This window comes from Clarias gariepinus, chromosome 22 (assembly GCF_024256425.1).
Source record: "Clarias gariepinus isolate MV-2021 ecotype Netherlands chromosome 22, CGAR_prim_01v2, whole genome shotgun sequence".
In the NCBI taxonomy this organism is placed as follows: Eukaryota; Metazoa; Chordata; class Actinopteri; order Siluriformes; family Clariidae; genus Clarias; species Clarias gariepinus.
Genome location: NC_071121.1, coordinates 8,208,974 through 8,233,367, shown reverse-complemented (window position 1 = coordinate 8,233,367; position 24,394 = coordinate 8,208,974). Strand labels below are relative to the sequence as shown.

The 24,394-nt window shown below is 38.0% G+C and overlaps 1 protein-coding gene across 5 annotated transcripts in view; it reads left to right on the top strand.

Annotated features, from left to right (window-relative positions):
• kif1b (kinesin family member 1B) overlaps positions 1-21,520 on the top strand; it is an 88,525-nt gene extending 67,005 nt beyond the window's left edge. For all 5 annotated transcript variants that reach the window (XM_053482559.1, XM_053482558.1, XM_053482556.1 and 2 more), the window contains 20 exons: positions 46-175; positions 332-482; positions 603-693; positions 2,301-2,419; positions 2,632-2,687; positions 6,676-6,784; positions 6,874-6,940; positions 8,146-8,230; positions 8,325-8,430; positions 13,257-13,371; positions 13,601-13,734; positions 15,122-15,183; positions 15,293-15,438; positions 16,629-16,871; positions 16,979-17,050; positions 17,139-17,257; positions 17,380-17,532; positions 17,923-18,115; positions 18,209-18,327; positions 18,531-21,520. In XM_053482559.1, the coding sequence (XP_053338534.1) occupies positions 46-175; positions 332-482; positions 603-693; positions 2,301-2,419; positions 2,632-2,687; positions 6,676-6,784; positions 6,874-6,940; positions 8,146-8,230; positions 8,325-8,430; positions 13,257-13,371; positions 13,601-13,734; positions 15,122-15,183; positions 15,293-15,438; positions 16,629-16,871; positions 16,979-17,050; positions 17,139-17,257; positions 17,380-17,532; positions 17,923-18,115; positions 18,209-18,327; positions 18,531-18,573 (2,313 nt within the window). In that variant the 3' untranslated portion in view covers positions 18,574-21,520. The remainder of the gene's footprint in view (positions 1-45; positions 176-331; positions 483-602; positions 694-2,300; positions 2,420-2,631; positions 2,688-6,675; positions 6,785-6,873; positions 6,941-8,145; positions 8,231-8,324; positions 8,431-13,256; positions 13,372-13,600; positions 13,735-15,121; positions 15,184-15,292; positions 15,439-16,628; positions 16,872-16,978; positions 17,051-17,138; positions 17,258-17,379; positions 17,533-17,922; positions 18,116-18,208; positions 18,328-18,530) is intronic.
• Positions 21,521-24,394: the final 2,874 nt, after the last annotated feature.

Genomic DNA, 24,394 nt, shown 5'->3' with positions numbered 1-24,394 from the left:
AAGTAGTTTCTGTTCTGTTCTTGCTTTTTCTCTCCGTTTGTCCAGACTGAATTTTCATCCGTAGCATTAACCCATTCTGGCCTTTCTATGGAGGAGTTGCGTATTGTTGAAGGCCAAGGACAAAGTTCGGAGGTCATCAGCCCCTCTGAGGAGATGAACAGAATAAATGACATGGGTAAGAAAAGGATATAGGGACTTGAGACTTCTTGCAGCTCAGGACATTTGGAAAAAGGATGCAGATGTTCTGACTGTATGTTTATAGCTCTTAAGCTTTTATGACTTGCATAGTATACCTGTGTCTATACACTCATGTGTATATTGTATGATTCAGATCTGAAAATGGGCAATGTAGATGGTAAGCTGGGCCAATCAGATGGCGTGATTGGTCAGCTGGAGGTGGGCAGTGTCTTCACTTTCCGCGTCACTGTTCTGCAGGCCAGTGGCATCCCACCAGAATACGCAGACATCTTCTGCCAGTTCAAGTGAGTCAGCCTGTCCCCATGGAAACCTCTCTCTGACACAGTGTTCAAGTGTTAAATAAACCACACTTGCACGCACACATCGTGTTTCACTCTGTAATCTTATAATCTTGTAATCAACAGCTTCCTCCATCGTCATGATGAGGCTTTCAGTACCGAACCACTGAAGAACTCAGGCAAAGGCTCCCCGCTGGGCTTTTACCACGTCCAGAATGTGAGTGAATGTTAAGTGGAGGAATGAAGCGGAGAGCTCTTTGAGTAAATTCACTTCATGTGCAAAATACCTAGATATGATGCATGCATTTAAATATGAAGAGTGTTCTAATGTCTTGCACATGTGACGTACTGTATATGCAGTCGCCTCTGCGGGGGAGAAAAGCTTTTAACACGTTTTATAGTATTAGGTGGAAGACACTTAACACAGAAATGTTCTCTTACTCACTACAGAAGTACCTTCAGCTTAAAGCAGTTATTAAAAATGTTGCAACCATGCAGATTTAATTTAAAGATATAGTATAACTAATGAGGGTGCTGGGTTATTTCTAATAATAAAAAAAAAGAAAGAAAACAGAGCCAATTGCACTTTTGTGGTACAGTGAAACCTTGGATTACGAGCATAATTTGTTCCGGAAGCGGGCTCGTTTTTTTAAAACACTCAGAAACCAATTTTCCCAATTATAATGGGAAATAATGGAAACTCAAATTATTCGTTCCACAGCCACAAAAAAATAAATACATAAAAATAACTAAAAATAAAACAAATTAACCTGCACTTTACCTTTAAAAAAAAAAAAACGACAGATAAGTCTGTTTGTTTATGCATGCAGGCGCTGTATGTATGTATGTGTGTGTGTGTGTGTGTGTGTGTGTGTGTGTGTGTGTGTGTGTGTGTGTGTGTGTGTGTGTGTGTAAATCTAAAGTAAGCTCCCCTCTCCCCCCTTCTCGTCTTACACAGTTACCCTTCCTTCACTCTTTTCACACACGCGGAAACACTGTTTTATCGAAAAAATAAACAAGAAATCTCTCTAATGACACTCGATTGAGCGATACACTAACGAAATAACTGCTGTAAAGTAAAAATAAAACAAATTAACCTCGAATCGCGACAGAGCATTGTTTCTGTGTAGAGGAAAGAGAGAGAATGTGTGTGTCTGTGAAGGCCAAAGTTGGAGGGGCCTGTGCGTGTGTGCGCACGTGTGCGCATGTCTATTTTCCAAGTCAGGGGTAGCTAAGTGGTTAAGGCATTGAACTATGGTTCGGAAGATCCCAGGTTCAAACCCCACAACCACCAAGTTGCCACTGTTGGGCCCTTGAGCAAGGCCCTTAACCCTCAACTGCTCAGATGTATAATGAGGTAAAAATGTAAGTCGCTCTGGATAAGAGCGTCTGCCAAATGCCTAAATGTAAATGTAAGTCAAAATGTATTAAAAATCTTTGCTCGTCTTGCAGAACACTAGCAAACCATGTTACTCGCAATCCAAGGTTCACTGTATTCATGAATCATGAAGCAGAAACTTTTGAAACTGTACATCTGCATTAGAAATCCTTTTTTAGTTAAAGTACGCCCTCTTAAATCATTGTACAAACTTGGTGCATACTGTGGAAATATAATTGTTTTGCATAAGCATTTATTTACATCCCATTAACTGCATTATGAGTCACTCTTAAGTATTATGTTTCTGTAAATAGAGAATATTTTTTAAAAAATGTTTATTGCTTAAACAAATGGTTCTATTTTAGTTTAAAACACTGGAGTCTTTATTTAATTACAACCAATAGTGAATCTGCTGGACTGTAACCCTGTGTGACTTGTTGGTGCAGATTTCCGTCGAGGTCACAGAGTCCTTTATCGAGTACATCAAGAGCAAGCCGATCGTGTTTGAAGTGTTCGGACATTACCAGCAGCACTCGCTGCACCGCCACGGCCAGGATGCAATCAGGTACGACATCAGGATTCACCGTTCATTCCCTGCAGATCAGAATTACAGCGCTCAGAGTGCTAATTAAGGATTATTAAGATTATTGTAATTACTACACTAGTAATGAATTATTATCTTTTTTATAATTGATTTCTTTTACTAGTGTTAGTAGTTAAGATTATTTTTACCTCTTCAGGGCAGGGATCTGATTACTTCTATTCTCTGTTTTTTAGCCCTGCACAGCCTTCCAGGAAGTACTACCCTCCACCCATGCCTCTGTCTAAACCAGGTAAGATTTTCATATTAAGTAATGAAATCAAGCTTATCTTACGGATATGTTACAGACCGTTAATGGGATTAACATTTGCGTAATTAACATTAAGCAGCTCAATAATTATCTTGAGGGCTTTTTTTTTTAACACAGCCATTGCCGTATAATTAATTATGGATCATTAATTAACAAGGCACTGCTAAATCACCTTTCACTCAGACCTAAAATATACCCGTAAACCCCGTAAATCTGGATACAAAGAGCTTTCTTTTTTTCTGCCATTTGTCAGGAACATATCTCTTTTGTGATCAAAAATAAAATAAGAGGCTGCAGCCTTGACGTGTCGTCTTTCTGTGCAGTGAAAAAGTCTATAGTCGCGATTTACCATCAAAGTGTAGAGCTAAGACATTTCAATGCCACTTTAAAACACTTCCCCCCCCTTATTCCTATATTCTATTATTTTACATGCCCTTATTTGTACAGTTGTTAATTTTACTAGTTACATTTATTTTCCTTTGTATTTTATGTTATTTCTTTTATTAATATTTATTCCTTATATATAGTTTTTTTTATTTTCTTTTTAAGGTCACCGGCGGTCGTATAAGCATTTCACTGCATATCGTACTGTGTATGACTGTGTATGTGACAAATAAAATTTGAATTTGATATATTACTGCACAGACTAGCTTTATAGACATGGATGATATGAAAAGTTGTATGTGTTTTAGAGGCCACTTGTATGGGTGTTTCCATTAATGGTGTTTATGAAATGTGTGGTCTCATTTTGGACATGCAAAAATACAGTACCTATCAGGGCTGGACTTAAAATCTGTCTAAAGCATCAAAACTGTTTTTAAGTTGAGACTAAATAACTCCTATTTATTATTTAAAACATGTAAGAAAAGCATTATTCGAACTGGGGAAATAGGATATCTTTATTACCAGAGTGTCTCTGGGATTTTAAGATGGCCAAAATGAACTCTAGTTTAATATCAAATTTAATAAAAGAATTTCATTATGTTCTACAGGGGAACATTTTTGAACCTTTCTTTAATAAAAAAGATGCTTAAGGAAGTCCTCGGTCAAAACTACAATGAAACTCAGTATTGGCTAAGTTTAAGATTCAGAATAATGAAATATAGAAAACTAGAGGCTACTTTAGGATCTGCCCGCATGCAGATACACGGTGGGTGCTGCCTGTTACAGCGGGCATCTACTGTAGCATCTACTTTTACAGTGGGTGAGGAACGCCTGTAACGCGCTCACGCTATGACACAAAAGTTGATGATGATGCCGGTTACTGCCTTCCTGTACAATCATCGACTGCCATATCTCCACAACACCACCCGCCCAGACAAACAAACAAACATAATTTCTTTCTTTTGATTGTGTAAAGCTGCTTTGTGATGATGTAAATCGTTAAAAGCGCTATACAAATAAAATTGAATTGAATTGAATTGAATAATTTCAGTGTTATATACTGTATATAGATTTTAACATAGAAAAAACCCTACCTGTGTTACGAATAATCTACTTCTGTGACCTACCAGTGATTAAGTGACCATAACCTCTACAGTACATCAAGCACTTTTTATACAGCAATCAGTTTGTATTAAATTTATTGTGTATTTGGAAAGCAGTGTGACAAACATACTGTACGTACTTATATAGGGTAGTCTCATAAGAATTGATCACAGTTATAGATTGATATACCATATATATATATCATGCATAGATAAATGTCATAGATGTCATCAAATCAGTGCATTTGGTCTAAATATCAATAAATATTTAGACATCTGTTCTGAAGGAAAAATCTACCTACAAGGCACTATTTTTAATATTAAAAAATCCTAGATTTTTTTATATTTACCATTAATGTGTTTCGTTTCATACTTTTATTCTTGCATGCTTCATCATTATATTTTGTCTCTGCCTCTCTTATTTCTAATCCATTCAAAATCTGTCTTTCCCTGACCTTGCCTCTGAGGTAGATCACGCACGTAAGATCGAGCTGATCAGGTATTTAGTGAGTGGCTATGTACACGGCCAGGTGCTGGACACACTGTCGGAGCATGCTAACGCTCTGGCGTCTACGGCCGTGGCCGGTCTGGAGAACGGGGCAGATCAGCTCTCCCATTTCCCATTCCTGCCTGTGCCTAATGAGCCCGTCCTCACTGTGCCCAAACACCACGGTCGGTACATGGTTCGCATAGTTTATGGAGTTTTGTGGCTCTGTACTGTGCATTGAGTTGAATTGTAAATAGCCCCAAGTGTCGTCTAGCGAGTTTAGTTACTTTTGTAGGCTTGATCCTCTAGCTCCTCCTAATGGCATCTCCTTTATCCTCTGTCTCACTTGGATGGCTAGCAGATTAGGAACAGTATCTATGGAGTGAGAAATCCAGTGCATATAATCCTGAATATCTGGATATGAGCTCCTCTTTAAGCTCTAGTGGATTTTCTTTGTTATTCCTGCATAGCCGTGAGTCCTAGTACTTCTAGCTGTTTCTGCAGTGCAAATCAATTTAGTGCTTCACCCCATCTGCCTTTTGTTGTCGTCTGCTGGCCACTAAAATAGTTTCCCCGTCTTTTTCCTTGGTGTCCCTACCCTGACCCAACTAGTATTTTTTTTTCCTGTCAGGCCTGTGCTCTACCTTTTAGCTCCATACCCATTACTGCTTCCACTATCAATGTACTAGGCCCGTGAAGAGAGTAGCACAGGAAGTTTCAAGTGCCCTATCTCGTCTGGCAGGGTCTGATTAGACCACATTATTGCACTGTATTGATCTTGTTAAGTGGGAAGATCCGATCTGAGCTCATATTTAGTTTGTGCATGCATGCAACAGCACTTAGTCACTTCTGTATATAACATTCCCACACATCCACGATTGTTCCAGTTTATGTTGAAACTTTAAGCTTACTAACTTTTAATCGTTCAAAATCTGTTCAAGATGTTCTGCTTTAAAGATTTCTCCTACATCGGGCTGTGAGATGACAGATACTGTGATACTTGTTTGTTTTTTCTCCAATGACAGCACATGGACAGTGCATCATTTGGGCTTTACCTATAAATAATTATGAAAGCACTGTAAATATGATATCTCGGTGTACTGTATCATAATCTTGTGTCTTTTTATTTTGCAGTATATATTTTGTTTAGTCCACCCGTAGACAGATGATCCAAAACTATATTACCACTTGCTTAATATGCTATTGGTTCTCCAAGTGCTGCCAAAATGGCTCCATACTATTGAGGCATGGACTCTACAAATCGTCTAAAGCTGTCCTGTGGTATCTAGCACCAAGACATTACCAGCAGTTGCTTCAAACTCTGAAAGATGTCTAATCAGATCAGATCCTCAATGAGATCAAAATCCGAATGGAATTTGGAGACCTTGAACTCCTTATGTTCCTCAAACAATTCCTAAACAATGTGAACAATCCTGAACAATCATCGGAGGAATTTTATTTCCATACTATGCTTTACCATGAGACCCAGTGTTTTACTTACCATTTAATGTATTCCATACCGTGACATGTGCTGTTGTTATGAGATAATCAAAGTTATTCCCATTATCTTTGCATGGTCAAATGTTTTGGTTCATCAGAGTGTATGGCTGACGTAAAAAAAAGAACCTGCCTTTTCCCCACTGGCAAATGTTATCACAAGTAAAAATAAAATAAAAATCTGTCCATCAATAATAGTTAATTACAGTTTGTTTCAGCTGTTTTGAAGTTATCCTGTTTACAGTCACAACTTTCATATAGAGGACCCCACTCTATAAAAGCATTAACCGGATAAATCTACATAAGTCCATCAGAACATCGTTTACTCACCTCACTTCCTATGCTCTCTTGAGTCCATTCAGGAAGAAACTCTTGACTAAGAGCAATGAGTGCCTCTTGCATTGGATTATATTTTAGACTTCTCTGTTATATACACCATTAATATATTGTCCCTTTATTCCTGTTACTACACTGTTAAATGCGAACCTTTTCTGTCTAGTTCCAGCCACCAAGCTGAACACCATTAGCAAGTCGAACCTGGGCCAGTGTGTAAGCAAGTACGACCTGCTGGCCTGGTTTGAGATCAGTGAACTGGAACCAACTGGAGAGTGAGTATCTCTGATCCTAATGCATCTTCATTCTACGTTTCCACTATCCTTGTTTACAAAGGTGAAATAATTTTTTCTTGTTTCATCAGGTATATCCCGGCTGTAGTGGACCACACCGGAGGTCTTCCGTGTCATGGCACTTACTTACTGCACCAGGTAACAGACTGGGTGTCAACTCTTCGTCCTTCCAGTAACTCTTTGGATTTCCAGTAATAATATTATTACTGATGAACTCATAGTAGTGACGAAATAATGTTAAGCTGAATAGCTGATCTAATTTCTTATTTTTTAAGTTTTATTCCCCTGAAATTTATTTCAAGTTTAAAAATATCATATCTTGATACTCAAATATTTATTTTACTTTAAAGTTCTAACATTAAAACAAAAAAGTATAAAAAGTGATTTTCCCAAAATTTGTCATTTAATGTATAGAATAACATTTTAAGATTGTAATCTTAGACTGAGTGACAATAGATTTTTGCTTGAATAAAATTTAACATCTGCTGCATTTACACTGATGAAACCAGGAAAACTTTCATCAAGGCTTATACACGCAAAGTCGTATTTTTAAGGTTACTCATCTCTTTAAAGCTGGTTATACTATAAAATGTAGCACCGTCATTGTCTTAAATGTTACATAATTTACCATCGAGTGGAAAAAATGTTTTGCATCTATTATGCTATTTTTTTATGTGAAAAATAAATGGTTTTACCAATAATCTACAAAAATATATAAATAAAAATCTGCAACAAAACAGCAATCCAAAATATACTGTAAAGTGAAATGAGCAGAAGAATGTAAACTATCAGGACTGAAACGATGTGGCACAGTCATGTAGTGTAGAGCACTGTGGCCTCACACCTTCAGAGTCTGAGGGTTCGATTCTCGCCCCTTGTATGTGTACATACAGTCCAAAGACATGCTGTTTAATTAGCGATCCAGAATTTTCCATAGAGTGTGTGTGTGTGTTTGCGTGCCCTGCACTGGATTGGCACTCTTCCCGGGTGTACACTGCTTTCCGCCCTACTTTAAGTCTCCTGGTACAGGCTCTAGGTCCCTTCGACTCCGCATACAGAATAAGCGGTGTACAAGATGAATAAAACGTAAATTTTTAACTGAAAAGAAAATCCACAAACTCTACAAATATATAAAATGAATAGAAGTTATTAAAGAATACTTATAGTATGTTAAAATGTTTACTGAAAATGTTCACAAGAATAGTCTCAGTTTCAGAAAATCTTTAATATCCAACCCTTTTTTGTTCCAAGTGTTTATGAATATGAAATACTGTGCACTTGACTACATATAGTGTTGTGTGACGCAGCGTATTTAGTGATGATATTGCGTTCTTGCCGCACAGGGTATCCAGCGTAGAATCACAGTGACACTAATCCACGAGAAGGGCAGTGAACTCCACTGGAAGGATGTCCGGGAGCTGGTGGTCGGTGAGTTTATTTAGAGATTGGCATGACGGGTAAATTTGATGTTGTTTTTTCATTTTTTTGTAAAACACTATTGTGATTATTGTGATGCTTTTAGGTCGGATCAGGAACAAGCCTGAGGTAGACGATACTGCGGCAGATGCAGTGCTCTCTCTTAACATCATCTCCGCCAAAAACATGAAGTCCTCCCATAACTCCAACAGGTATGATTCACAACCTAATATCTTTGTGCCACTTCATGCACATAATAAATCTCATTTATTTATTCTGTTCCCATGTTACCATTAAAATGTCAGGCCTTGAGCGTCGTCAGTGAGCTATGTTCATTTGTGCTGGAAAATAGATTTCAGGGAACATGATGTACAAGTCGCTTTCATTTCTTTTTCTTTTCTGTCTAAAATGAGTCATGGCGAATAGTCTTGGCTTGGAACAACAGAGCCACCTGGTGGATGAAATGAACATGGAAAATGAGATAATAAACGTATATTTTGTACATCCGATTAGACTAAAGCTTCGCGTTTTGTTGCTTGTTGGCATAACGTTTCATTTGTCTGATCGCCACTGTTGTTTCTTATCGTCTTGTCTCTTTTTCTGTTCTTTTCTTGCTGCTGCCCGCGCCGGACTCATGCTTGCTTGTGTACAGGCTTTGTATTGATAACGATGTTCCTAGGTATCACTAACACTTGAGCATAAAGCCCTTTTCCTGAAAAGGGCTTTATGAATTATATATCACTAGTGCCATTAGATAATAAGTGTGATCATGTAGATATCAGTAGTGTGTAGTTTGTGTCGCTGTCATCTCAATGTTTTATCATGTTAAATATGAAAGAGTTAAAAGAAAAGGAGGGGAGAAAAGTCCCTGCTTTATATTAGATACACTAAAAAGTCCTAAAGTATGTGGACACTTCCCCAACACACCCGTACAGTATGTGCTTATTGAACATCTCAGATCAAGATGTAGTCCGGTCAGTGTAAGTTAGAGCGTCTGGTTCCTTTCAAGGTTTCGTCATCTTGCAGCTTCAGTGAGCCACTGCCACAGACCTGCTCATTAAGGATCAATTTAAAATTTCTTCCCAGTGTTGTTCAGTATGGTTCTCGTCAGGAAACACAAGTTCTACTTGCGCAAAAGCTTTGTGCATTAATCTAACGGCTTAATATGGGTGTGATGGGCAGGTGTCCACATATTATAGTGTAACTGTTGAGGATGTGTGCAGTGTCAAAAAGAGTATATGATAATTCATGTATATGTTAATAATTTGTAACCTGTTTAAGCTTGATTATGATTTATAAATATGTTTTATGACTTGGACTTGACTTGCTAGTTAATATAGGAAACATTAACATATATAGTTTGTTATAATTATGTTTATTATCTGCTTCTCTTTCTGATTAATTGCATTAGGATTTATTTAGCATTTCTCAATGTTATGCTTTGATTTAACATTTTGTTAGCTCTACTGTTTAGGTAACGGGTTAACTCAATCAAAAGGCCAGGCGTTTTAAACTTGACTTCAATTGCAGAGCACAAGTCTATGAATTTTCTGCTAATTTCACTGGGTGAATCGGAGAGTGATTGGTGGGACGGGGCTTTGGGCCCCACCATCGCAAGGCCCTTAACACTATGAACAAGCCTAGAGAAATTGTGCCAATGTTTTGTGCTTTGAATGATTTGATGTAGCAACCTCGAAAAAAAGAAAAAAAGCTGGGAAAAAGTGTGTGTATAATGTAAGATAATATGTGCATCATCTTTCATGCATTTAAAATGCAGCTAAAAGTTCTTTAAGCAGTCAGTGAATAAACTAAGAAAGTAAAGTTCCATTATAGTTGTATGTACAGTATAGTTAATATACACTACTGTATAACTACTGTACATGTGAACTATAGACACCTAATGTAAATTGGGGCTTAAAAACATATTTTCAGACAACATTGACAATATTTCTTGTGTCAAAGTCACTGCTCATCATCAGTCTGCCTGTTTTTTTTAAATCTTTGCTGACCTTCGCACAGTAGATAAAGCACAGTTATGCAACAGCAACTGAGATTTATCAAACTGCACCCAGGTTCTTTTATAATACTTCCTGATACCTTTCATCATACTTTCATGTTACTAAAAGTATAGCGCCATCCCTAATTTCTTCATACTATATAAAATTAAATTATGTAGATTACATTTTAGAAATGAAAACAACTGTTTTACGGCAAGTGCCTAAATATACAACAAAAAAGTGATTGTTTATGTAACAACCTCAGCAGCGACCTCATTTCCCCTCTCGTCTGTTCCAACCACTCATGCCTTAAGCATCACATGTATACTAATCACACTAGCCTGATCATCTGTAATCATCTCTACCTGTTTCTCACCAATTTATGCCAAAACGTGCCAAAAATAAGAGCAAAAAGTCTGTCTGGAAGCCTGGTGAACTATTCCTTAAGACTACTTTAAAATACAAGAAAGTCTGGAAACATGACTTTATACTGGCTCATGTAAATATAAGTAAGGTGAACAAGTAAATGATGAAAAGACTGTAGAGTAAATATAAAATCATATTACCTGATACATATGTTAAAATATATATTAAAACATAAACGTACTAAAAGCACCGAAAAGACGAAAGTAGCATGGTCCGTACTAATGTATTTATCTAAAGATGTCTAGGATGAGTTTTGTGTAGGATAAAAACTCTTATGTTACACTGTTGAATTTTCACTTAGCAGCTCTGAAATTAGTTTCATCTGTACACTTGTATACTAATGTGCTTGTTCTAATTTGTGTTTATTTCTATACTAACAGTTCTTACAGGCACTTGTACTATATAGCTGACACCCCATGTAAACAGATTAAAAATTAATTAACATCGTAAGCAATCAGATTTGTGTCAGGCCGTAACACACCACCCTGTCACGGACTAATTATTTTCTTATAATAGCACACCCAGTTTTGTTTTATTCCATATTGTATTTATTGCTTAAATTTTGCTGATTGTCAGTAAAATTATTAACACGTACTATAAATTCTCCTTCTACATGGGACAGTAAAATTTAAATGAACTCATTTGTTATAATGCATTCTCAACAGATTCCCCCAGACAGCCATAAGCATGAGTGCTGCATGCACGTCATGTCCATACCCAGTCAGAGTCTGTCAGCTTCTGCTGTCAATCCCAACCACATATGAATTCATGACAGTTATTACATGAATTCATTCACACACCGCATCTCACTCTCTGACAGGCAGGGATTTTTACCCCATTACCATCTGTCTAATGGTGTAACACCTGCTGACTCTCCAGACTGTTGTGACTGTCAGACTGCACCTTATCAGCATCTTGTTTAAGCACGGAGAGCCCTTCTCACACTCTGGAGTAATAGAGGAGGTGTCGGGTGTAAACACCATATTGGCTTGTTGAGGTCTAACAGGAGCGACTCTCAAGAGTTTTAACAGATGTTTTATTGTTGTATTAGAAGACCTCGGTCTAAGGCCTGAGCACTGGCATGTATCGCAAGTAGTGTTGTCTGGAAATATTCTGCAAATAGCAGCAGACCCAGAGATTATGGATCAACAGTTATTTATCCTTGACCAAATATAAGTATTAATTATTGAGGTCTTAAAATATAGCATAAAGTTTCTCACTGCCATTCCTGGAGGCTCACTGCCCTGCTCTCACACGCTTGATGCATGTGATATGACAATGGAGAGAGAATTCTAGGGGTTTCTTAAATGTTTTTTGGATTGTTTTCTTAATAAAGGAGTTGTTTTTGGAGCTCTCTGGAAGAAAGGACACCTACTGTTGTAGATTTTAGAAGAAAAAACCCTAAGTGGTGTTCCCTTATGGGGACCAACTGAAGCCTTAAATGTTATAAAAGATTTTTTATGAACCTTTCTTTAAAAAGATAGTCAATGGTTCTTTTAAAAAAAAAAAATGTTATAGTAATGGGAAATCTCCTCTGTTTTAAAGGCATTGCTCTTGTGGGAACATTTAAAGATTTTGGATTTACGAGTATAATGCAAGAGTGGTTGTTAATTGGCTCTGAACCTCCCTTATATTTTGAAGACATTTTTATGTTCTTTAACAATGGAGCATCGAGCTCTGTGATAATTATTGTTTAAGGTGTTCTTTGAATGATATTATTATAATTATATATAATTATGTTCTAGTTCTGTAAATAAGTTATATTAAGAGTGCTTTAAAGTAGAATATTTGAAAATTTACTGAGGAAGAAACTAAAGAATCTTTTAAGACGATTGTTGGAACCGTGTTGTTCTTAGGAATGTAGATTACTTTTGCAGTTGCCTATTACAAACACAAGAGACAGTTTTGGTTCAATCATCATTTACACAAAACAGCCATTAGATTAACGGCATTAACATTACAACCACCTAGTTTTTGGGTTTCCCCTTGTGCTACCGGGGTGGTTCTGGCCCCTTGGGGCGTGGCTCTGCAGGGTCTCTGGAAGTGTGTCCTGGTGTCTTGCATTAGGACTTTGGCAGCAGATCCTTTGGGTGCTGTGAGTTGTGGGATGTGGCCTCCATGGATGTGTGGCTCTGGGATCATAAGTGACTGTGTATACTGTGTATACTGCTAACAGCCATAAACAATGCTATTCACATGCATGTTGATAGTTTCCATAGTTAATTTATAAAGAAGCCTTTGTATAGCATTAACATTTTAACCATGTATGTTTACACTAAATGAAGACATTTTCTTGTTGGATTATTAAAAAAAAAAGAGAGATTTCTATCCTTCTACAGTATGTAGATACTATATGGATTGATCCATGTTCTATGTCTGCAAGTAGAGCCTGCAAAATAAAACAGCCTCTCTTGTTAAAGAGGTTGCAGAACACTATGAGCAACAGTAACCACAAGTTAAGACATATTGTCACGGTGCACGGGTTTCACATTGTTCCTTTTTTCTACTAATGTGTCCCTCTCTAAATTTACGTTGCAAATTGAAGCCAGAGTAGTAATATTTAATTCATGCACTTTAGAGCAGAAATCCTGATCCCTTTCCTCTCTCCTGTGCAGAACATTTTACCGATTCGAGGCTGTGTGGGACAGCTCGCTGCACAACTCTCTGCTGCTCAACCGTGTCACTCCCTATGGAGAAAAGATTTATATGACCCTGTCTGCATACCTGGAGGTCAGTGTAATCCATTCACCATAGCTATGCTGTTCACTACCTCTCACCATAGCTCTGCTGTATCGCTATAGTCCTCTGGCACACTGCGTAAATGTTAGATTTTAGGTTAATGATCAAATATGAATGAAGCACCATAAACCTAGATCATCAAGTCTCGGGAAGATTTGGTTGAATCTGTAATAGTTACAGAGCCTGGCCTAAACGTGCTTGTACTTTCTTCTTCTTCCAGCTTGACCACTGCATCCAGCCTGCCATCATCACCAAAGACATTTGCATGGTGTTCTACTCCAGAGATGCTAAGATCTCACCTCCACGCTCTCTGAGGAACCTGTTTGGCAGCGGCTATTCTAAAACCCCTGATTGGTGAGCTCCTTCTTTTTTTGTAGATTTCATTGTCTACAGTTTTGATAACTGGTTAAATACATACACACATGTTTAATACATATTATGGAAAGTTATAAGACATTTTCCACTGAGCATTTACAGTTCAAACATAACATGTCCAAACAGGAACAATGGTTTTTGAAATCTTAGTAGATAACGAAATGTGGTGATGCAGACATCAAAAGTTCTGGCACTGTGAACAGTGGAGAGAAGGCATCCATTGACATTTACTATTCCTATTGTTTTTTTACAAGCACAAATAATTCAGGTTATTAATTTTCCCAAAATTCCTGTTTTTCCAATTCAGGACTAGGCGGCCATATTGCCCTAAATTTTGGACCTTTTTTTTGGGGGGGGGATTTTCTCCCTAATTTAGTCGTGGCCAATTCCTCCCCGTGGCTAGGGGGCTCCCACATTAAGGCTACTACTACCACTCGGAAGGCCGAAGACTATCACGCGTTTCCTCTGAACCACGTGACGTCAGCCGACCGCATCTTTTCGAACTGCTCGCTCACGCACCGTTAGGGTCGGAGTAACACACTCGGAGGAAAGCGCTAGCCGCTCCTTCCGCGTGCGTGAGCTCACAGACGCCCCTGATGGGCTGTAGAGCTGTGATTAATGTGGGAGCACAAAGTATCTCTCATCCCTCCCCTCTGAGAGAGCTCGGCCAATCAGCTCTCTCTAGGCCTCCGGCTGTGAGAGGTTAACAGCATCACGCGAGAATCGAACCCGCGATCTCCGGATGATCTGAATTTTGCACCCTTGTAACTTTGTATCAAAATACTTGGCCGAGCATGATGAAACGCTCTCGACCAGTTTTTGCTCCATTTACTTTAAAGGCTTTTGTAGAGTGAACATGCATTGAAGAAACACTTTTAGACCAATTTGGAAAATGAAACATGTAACATTGACACCCCACAAATGTAAAGCCTTAAAAAGCTCTAGCACCTACTTTACATTTGATATAAATAAAAGAATCATGGAGAATAAAAGCCACTGGCTTTGAAGTTTGTGCCGGAATTGGTGCAATTTCTCCAGGAATTGTCTTTGTCTATTGTTTTTTTTCCAGTGTAGTTGTTCAAAAATATTTCATATTCATTTGATATGATAATCAAACTAGACCAACAAATATTGTGTATAAAGGTGCTCATTGAGTTACGATTGAGCTCGGTCCTGATCAGCCCATGGTAAGTTAAAAACTCTTGAATTAAAGATTGAAAAAAAGATATTTAAATGTCAAAAAATCATGAGTCATCTGAAAGAGTCTGTATGTGTTTTTGTGTTTTGTGAGTGTTCAGTGATTAAAAAAAAGAGATCTATATGTTACACAAAACTAAAGATCTCTCCTCCACTATTCTGCATACAGCAATAGAGTGACCGGGATTTATGAGCTCAGCCTGTGCAAGATGGCTGACACAGGAAGCCCAGGTAATCGAATCGTTCTGTTCTTCTCATCATTTGTCCATTTTGTTATGAATGGAAATGATACATTCTGGAATACAACTATAATTTACACATTGTGTGTGTGTGTGTGTAGGCATGCAGAGGCGAAGAAGGAAAGTTCTGGACACATCAGTGGCGTATGTTCGTGGGGAGGAGAACCTGGCTGGGTGGAGGCCCAGAGGAGACAGTCTGATCCTCGAGCACCAGTGTGAGCTTGAGAAACTTGAACAGCTGCACGAGGTGAGACACATCTGTGTGTTTAAATTGGGGAAAATCATTAAAACCAGCTGGGAAGGCAAAAAGACTATATGAAAAGACTAGAAAGAGAGAGGACTTGAGGTCATGTCTGTACCCTGTGTCACTGTAAGGTTGGTATGTTAGGTTAGGTCTAAAAAAAAGTTTTTTAAACTGCATGCAGTCCAGAAAATAATCTATTGTAAATGATTACTTAAATGGTGGTCTGAGGTTCTACTGTATGTAAATATACTTGACTAAGAAGTGTGTGGACAAAACTTCCTGTTTCACAATGGCTGAAAAAGGGATCTTGTGTCATAGTGCACAAATCATAACATGAAGAAATTTTGACTGAAAGCCTTGATTAGAAGAAGAAAAAAAAAGTGTGCATTAGGGATATTAATCACTTAGTGGCCACCTGATACAATACTATCGGTGCCGATTCAATTTATATTGCGATTTTATAAATATCCTGATTCGGTACTTTTCTTTAGAATTTGTTACAATTTAAAGACCTTGGATCAACAATAAACAAAAGTTTAACATTTTACTTAAAATGAAATTAAACAAAAAAAGCTACATATTTACTGAGCACCACGTATCTCCATTATGTCATCCCTGCCGTAATTGTCATTTCTAAACAAACCTCGCAAATAATTCAGTCCTACCACATGGGATGCTAATGTGTAAATAGTTTAGAGTGCACCACCTGTAGGATTATAAAGAAACAGCAATTTGTTTACTGTCTCACATGCCTCCAAAGTCTCAAAACTCGACCAGAAAACATGCATAAGTCTCAAGACTAATTTGTGCTTGCTGTGTTTTGAGATTGATGCGGTTTTGAGTGTGTGTAAAGAGTAGGATTTAATACTAACTCACTCGCAGAGTTTGGAGAACAAGGCCGACTGAAGGCTTTTTGACGTACACATTTTTTGATAATTTGGAGTCAGTGTGGCGATCTAGGAATTACCTTGCAAAAGAACTGTGATACATAAATGGATCGAATCGATTTCTTCCCCCATCTCTAGTGTGTATAGCGATCCACGTTTTAGAAGGGAAAACCAACAAACAATGAAAGACTAACCATAAATGAGCCGAAAAAGTGGCCCTGTGTACAAATCAGCTTCTATGTTATTGTGGAAAGCCGTCCACGGTGGGTATATTCTAACCACCATGTCTCTGTTACACGTGTTCAGGTGGAGAAAACGCGTCACCTCTTGCTGCTGCGGGAGAAACTCGGAGAGTCAGTTCCTCAGAAGTGTCCGAGCGAGTCTCTTTCCCCAAGCCACAGCAGCGGCACCCTGAGTACTTCGACCAGCATCTCCTCGCAGATCTCCTCCACCACCTTCGAGAGCGCCATCACACCCAGCGAGAGCAGTGGATATGACTCAACCGACATTGAGAGTCTGGTGGACCGTGAGAAGGAATTGGCCACTAAGGTAGGTAACACGACCCCAAGCAGTGACATGACATTTATCCCAATGTATCTCCTGTTATTTCATAAGATCGGAAATTGAATAAACACGGATATTCTCTTCCTTTTCAGTGCCTGCGCCTCTTGACTCACACGTTTAACAGTGACTATAACCAGATGTGCAACAGCATAAGCGCCTGCCAGGTACAACTAATTAATCAGCAATGCTTTTGGACCAGGTGACTCGGAGAGGTCCATCCTGATGCTTATTTTCTGCCTTTCTCTTTATAAGCTGTCTGATATTTCACCCATGGGCCGTGATCCATCAGTCACCAGTCTCAGCAGTGCCACCCTTACCCCGTCCTCCACCTGCCCCTCTCTGGCAGACTCTCGCTGTGGTTTGGATCAGAAGTAAGTCAATGAATTTCTGAAGCGCACAACAATATTAAGTCGGACACTTTTTCTCGTGTTATTTTTCTGATGAGTGCTGATGAAAACATTGAGCTGTGAGTTTTCTGTGAATTTTCTTTCAGGACTCCTGAGCCCAACTCCCGTGCCACCAGCCCGTCATGCTCAGACTATGAGAACTTTCCCATGGTGCCAACCGTGGAGACGTCATACCTGGCTCGTGCTGGCAAACATGAGTTCCTCAACCTGGTACCCGATATTGAGGAGATGAGGCCTGGGTAAGTACTGTGGCACTCTTAGACAGACAAGGCAAACTGGATTAAATGTCTGCAAATCAATCCTGCTGAACCCGCATGTTGGTAAAGAGTCCAATGGGATGTTGTAGTTTTGCATCAAATGTGTGATTTACTATGCATAAATAAATAAATTCAACCGTGGTATACAATTGATGTTCAGTGTTAGTCAAGTCACATGACGGTGATGTTAGTGTTATGGCTAATCAGTGTATTTGCACAGTGGTATTATGAATTCCTAGGTCAGAGCTCTTTGTAAAGGAACAGTCTTTGATAATCACACCCTACCACCCCAAAGGAATATAATATTAATAAAATATAATATAATAATGGTTTCTGTGAGCTCCTGATCGTTCATGGTTTCCTCATCTGCAGCTCTGTGGTGTCTAAGAAGGGATACCTGAGCTTCATGGAGCCACGCTCGAACTCCTGGGTGAAACACTTCGTGGTAGTACGTCGCCCATATGTGTTCATCTACAACAGTGACAAGGACCCAGTGGAGCGAGGAGTCCTGAACCTGTCCACCGCTCAAGTGGAATACAGTGAGGATCAGCAAGCTATGCTCAAGGTAAACACTAATCAGTGCCAGGACATTTAAAAAATGGGTCAAAACAGGAAGCTGTGAGTTGATTAACCACGTGTTATTATGTTATATTTTTAGAGTCCCAACACATTTGGTGTGTGCACTAAGCACAGAGGGATTCTGCTCCAGGCCAACAATGATAAAGACATGAACGACTGGCTGTATGCTTTTAACCCACTGCTAGCAGGAACAATAAGGTACCTCATTACACCGAGTTAAGTATTGTGAGCTTAAGGCTGCCAGTTTAATGTATGTTACTGTGAATAAATTAAATCTTAAATTTTCCCCTGTATTAAAGTCAGAGTACCTTCTAATACCTTTCTGCAAATGACGCACATCTGTGTAATAGAATTGAAGTTCTGCTCTTTATAACCCCTGTGCCTATCTTCTGTTTTTGCAGGTCCAAACTGGCGAGAAGACGCTCTGCTTTACTGAAGGACTAAACAAGCTTCTCTGTTTGAAGAGATCATGCTCTGTTTCTTCTCCCTAGCCTTCGAGTGTTAACACTTATTAAAACTTTGTGATTCTTGATGGTTTTCTCTTGTATGTAGACCTGTGGCTTAAGTCTCCTCTCCAGCAAATGAACTCTTGAGTTTCTGAACTTTCCCTTTCCTCCCTTTTTTTCACTCTCTTCCTCTCTTTCCTTCCTAACCCCTTCCCTATTTCGTTCGTTTGGATCCTTTCCGTCTTTAAGTTTTTCGTTCTCTGCCATAAGCGGAACCTTCTTCTAGTAGCATGTCGTAATAGTCTGTTTGTGTGTGTGCACGATTTTTCCGAGCAGTTTCTCTTCTCTATTTGAGTTATTGTTCGTCTGTAACGATCGTCTTTTATCAGTGTTATCTGTTGAGTCAGGTACGTTTTTTTGTTTTTTTTCTCCCGCATGGCCACAGCAGCAGTCCTCAGGATATGAGCAGTTTGCTTCACAAAGCCTCACAGAGTACCACTGAACATAGATCAAATACACTTATATGACTATCTGAAAAGAAATATTTCTCTCATAGAAAATAATAGCTCAGTAGTTTTTACACTAGTGAGTAGATGTTCCAACACTGGAAGGGAAGGAGACGCGTAAGGGGCCAAGGCATGAATTTGATCGGGTTTATGACTAAACCTGGAACCAGTCAGCGTTTATTATGAGTATTACAGGTAAGCTGGATGAAGAATGTGGACAGATTTCGTTTCTGCGCTCCATCAGGCAGTGCTCCAGCACAGTGCGTTTACTTTTAATTAATTGATTAATTAAATTTGTGTGTAGTAAAGGGATAACATATTTCCCATTTGTAAAGGTGCATTACTACGTAGCTCTACAGAAGGATGAAAGAATGAGAACAGCTCGGCTTTTACATTCCAAATAACAGCCACAAATGAGAAGAAACTATTATTTGTAACTAATTTTCAGGTTTCCCACACTTTCACGCTAGTCATTCTGAAACAAGAGACATTCCTTTCTTTTTTTCTTTCTTTCTTTCTTTCTTCCTTCCTGTTTTCCGCATGATCTTTTATTTATTGCTAGATCGCAGCAGTTGTTTCCGCCAGGCAGATTTGATATCCACAGGCCTGTGGTACTGATACTGGAGCTTCGCTGAATACCGATACAGTGGTGATGAACCTGCCTCATTGCTCTGCATCAGGACAAAAAGTTCCATGACCATGTTGAACCTACCTGATGCTATGAATTTAAACTACTAATTATTGTACTCCGTATGTTAACTTATTATTTCTAATGCTGCTTGTTTTATATCACATTAACCTGGAAATGAAGCAGGATGTTTTTTTTTTTTGTTTTTTTTGTCGTTGTTTTTTCTTTTGATAGATTTGCACATTGACACAAACACAACTGGATCACTGAAGCAGATTTCGGTCCAACACTGTTTGAAGAATTAATTATTTTGCAGCGTAACATGTAGAAAGTGAAAAGAATATACTGTATGCTCATGCCTTTGCATTTATGAAAGAGGTTTCCTCTGTTAATGTTTGATGCAATTAGAGTTTGGAAGTCTTTCAGTCTTTGCCTCGAATTATTGGAGTTTGCGACAAGTAGATTATATGTGTCTTGGCGCACTGAAAAGCCACTGGCCAGCCAACCAGCAGGCTGTGTGCTTCACATAATCTCTAAAGCTAGTGCAAATTTCCTGCTTAGTATAAGATCTGGCGGTCCAATGAAGTAAAGATGATAAAATGAAGACTGGTTTAGCCTTGAAAGCGTTTAGATAACAAAGCAAAATTATGCTATGATGATCCAGTTCCGAGGTCAACCAACCTCAGAAACGGGAATTACAAAGGCAAATACTTTGGTTTCAAATGTTATCTTTGCACATATATTTATTCCATATGGCATTTTTAAGGGAAATGGCTGTTGTCATGCCTTTGTTTCATCATACTTTCAGTACTGAAGAAGAAGAAATGTGATGTAATGAATTGCACAAGTCTTGACAGAGCAAAGAGTTTCTTTAGTTAGAGAGACGTTCTAACTGTATAGACCTAAATAGACAGGCATCGTGTAGGGTTCTTCTCTTTCGTTCGCAGTGTATATATTAATTTGCAGTTCTTTGCACATTTAGGAGGTGATGACTGATGACTGACTAACAGATCAAATAAAGCCTGAAGTGGATTTCTGGTGTTCACTTAAATGAGAACAAGATCAGATTATTACTGTATATGATGGTGTGTTACAGTTGGGAGTGGATTTATGAATGTACCTCTGGGATGTCACTAACAAATGATCACTAATTGCGTTGGTGTTAGAATAAAAAAAGGGAAATGTTTTTTTTTTGTTTGTTTGTTTTTTCAAACTGCCAGCTTGATTCACTGTAGTGCTTCCTGTTGCTTTCGTTTGGTTGCGCCACTCCTTTACAAACCCAGTTTGAGTTCAGGTGTGTACTTCAGAGTTGTGATGATGTGGGGAGGGATACTGTTTAGATTTATTTTCTAATATCAGGGACTATATTTTTTAGAGATATTCCAGAATTAATCATTACTCACGCGTATACCATTTTAGTCTTCGTGTCTCAGTCATTGTATTGCATTTTTCCCATGCTGCCTTCACAACCACTCTGGTATACACTCCTCCTCCTCAGAGGCCTCCGTTTATTAAACTCCCTCTCGTTTCGTTGAAAGACAACGAGCTAAACCAAGGCGTTAACACTGTACATTATTTGTCAGATTGGCTTCATTTTCATACTTATTTTGTAAATATTACATGTTGTATGGAGCTTGAATTAATATGTAAATATGTCTCCTGTATTTGTAATACTTATAATCCATTCGCTGTATAGCTTAGATGTGTAATGCAGATATCTTAATTCTGTGTATGGTAATCTTGCACCATTGATCTGTTTAGTGAATGAGGTAACAATAAAGTCCATCCAGTGCATTAGCAGAGGAACATCACGTCTTTGTCTCTGTCTCTCTTTTTTCAAAGAATCTGATCTTACAGAATAATAGAACTAGAATTTACTCTCGTAGTATTCTGAGAGTAAACATTTTTCTGTATTATCCCGTTACACAAATACACTTGTGGCAGAATTCCGCTATTTCTCAGCACCCCGAACCATGATCGGACGTCTGACTTCACACCTCAAACCATTTTTTCCCAAACATATGAAACTGCCTTAGAGCGAGGTCAGGACTGTACTGGGATGCTCTACTGGGATACAATAAATTTCATATATTAAAAACAGCTATTGATCCAGACTTTTGGGCCCCCTGTATTAATATGTGTGTCATTTTACACAACGTACTGACTCTTGTAGTGATGTGGGTGAGCTAGTGGCTCAGAGTGTGGAGCATGTAAGCTTTATAATGTAACAATGGATGGATGCTGTGATGTCAACTGCAGTGTCTGGGAGTTATTTCCATCCAGCAGAATATGGAACAAAAATCTGAAATTTTTGGTTAGCAGTTTTTACTTTTTAAAGTGGTCCTACAGGGAACCATGTGGGACAGGAAAATGCTCTGTTCCATAGTGGACAAAAATGAAGAACCATACAGCATGGTAGATCGGCCCTTTTTTTACAAAAACATAATCTTTCATTTTTTACCTATTTGCAAAAAAACAAAAACAAATCTGCAGTAATTATCTTATAAATTAATGCACACCATGTAGACCGTAATGTTTTAGACTTTAGTGGTTTAAAAAATAAGGTTACCTGTAAACACATTAGCCATGTACAGTTATTTACATAACAGATGTGATCCTTAATGAACTGTAAATAAATAATTAAATACAACTAACATACAGAGGTGACATATTGTACAAGGCAACTAAAAACCGGGTTCACATGAGTGGAAAGAAAAAAGTATTACACACTTTTAAAACTGCATGTGGGATAAATAGTGCAAATTGCAAAATAAAGCATACAGTGCAGTGCAAACAATGCTACAGTGCTGTGAGGATGATTTTAAATATTTTGTTCATGCGGAATTTCAGGAGATTGCACAACTCCCCAGACATGTAAGGTCATCTTGTAACTAAGAAGACATAAGAAACTCTGGCTCTTAATAAATAGATACATACTGTGCTGCGAAAAAGTGTTTGCCGCCTTACTTTTCTTATATTCTGCATATTTGTCACATTTAAATGATTCAGGTCATCAAACGATTTTAAATATTGCACAAAGATAAAAGATGACTTTATTTATCAAGGGAAAAAAGGTGTTCGAATTTGCCGAAAAGTAAGTGCCCCCTAAACATAAACTGTTAACTGGTTGTACCACCCTTGCAATGAGTCTATCACATCGCTTTGTTTTATTGTTTTAATTTACGTTTATTGGAACGTTTTTGATTATGAATGGTCTATCAATTCGATCTAGTCTTTGAAACGTGGGTGGGGCTGGGGGGGGCAATAACTTTTTCACATTGGGACAGGTATGTTTGGACAGCTTTTTTTCATTATTTAAAAATTGCATTTTGTATTTACTCAGTTTATCTTTGTGTAATATGAAAATTTCTTTCATGATAGTGCATAGTTAAAGTGTTGCAAATGACAAGAAAAAAAATGGGCAAAATTGGCTTTTTTATAAAACTGTATTATAGAAGAAATAGAAAATAAATGTAATAAGTTCCACACAAATGTGTTCCTAATAGTCAATGGCTAAAAACAACAACAACAACAAAGAATCCTTTGAGACGCTGTGGTGTGGAGTTTTGTTCAGGACTTAAGTTTTGTTTAGGAACAGGTTCATAATCCTGTTTTGTGTCCTTTGGGTGTCATCGGTAAATTTATAACCACTTGCCAATATGGCGAAACTGTAGGGAGAATTTACAATGTACATGCACATAATAGACTCCAGGGCCCGTATTTACAAAGCTTCTTAGAATTCTCTCAGAGAGCTCCTTTCTTACCTTAAAAAGTCCTAGCTGGGAGTCCTAGGCTAAAAGTGATTTAGGAAACTTCTCAGAGCAACTCTAAGGAAGGAAAGTACAAAACCCTTTATCTTAGTGAGGAGGTGTGGTTAACCCCGTTACTAGTGATGATGCAGCAATTCAAGGACTGTGATTGATTGATAAAAAAAACCCAAAAAAACTCTGACCTCTGTAAAGGTCTTAAAATGTGCTCTTTGTAAAATAGAATAAATGATAATAGAATAGACAGTGAAATCATAATGTTTGTATAAAGAAATCGTATAATCCTGACTACAGGCTACTTTATGCAAAGTTTCTGTTGTAGGCTAAATATCTTAAAGTTAATTAAAACAGCCAAATGTTAAAAATGTGTTACTTACTATATTTAAGTTCTTACATTTATTTATTGATTTTATTACTTGTAATCTATTTTAGATAGTTTGTATGTAGCCAACAATCCAATAGAGATGGAAGAAAGTAAAAGAACAAGAAAACCAAATTGGAGAGAAGAGCAGTGCTTACTTTTAGCTTTGCATTCAGTGTTTGGAGAATATTTCTTTAGAAACTCTTAAGCCTCTTAAAAGAGCTGTTTTTACGTCTAAGATATTTTGTGAATAATTTTTATCTTTACTGGAATTTAGTCCTAAATTTAAGGGGACATTCTAAGAAAAAGCCATAATTCTAACAATTTTCTTAGAATTTCACCACTAAGAACACATTTTAGGCATAAAAAGATATATATATATATATATATATAATTTATTTTTATTTTGTATTTATTAATTTTTTTCTATATAAAATCACTATGGCATACTTGTGAGCACTGTGGGTCAATCATGGTTTAAGTCCTGCCTCAGGTCTCTGTGCTAGGAGTTTTGCGTGCTTGTTGGGTTTCCTCCTGGTACTCCGGTTTCCTCCTAC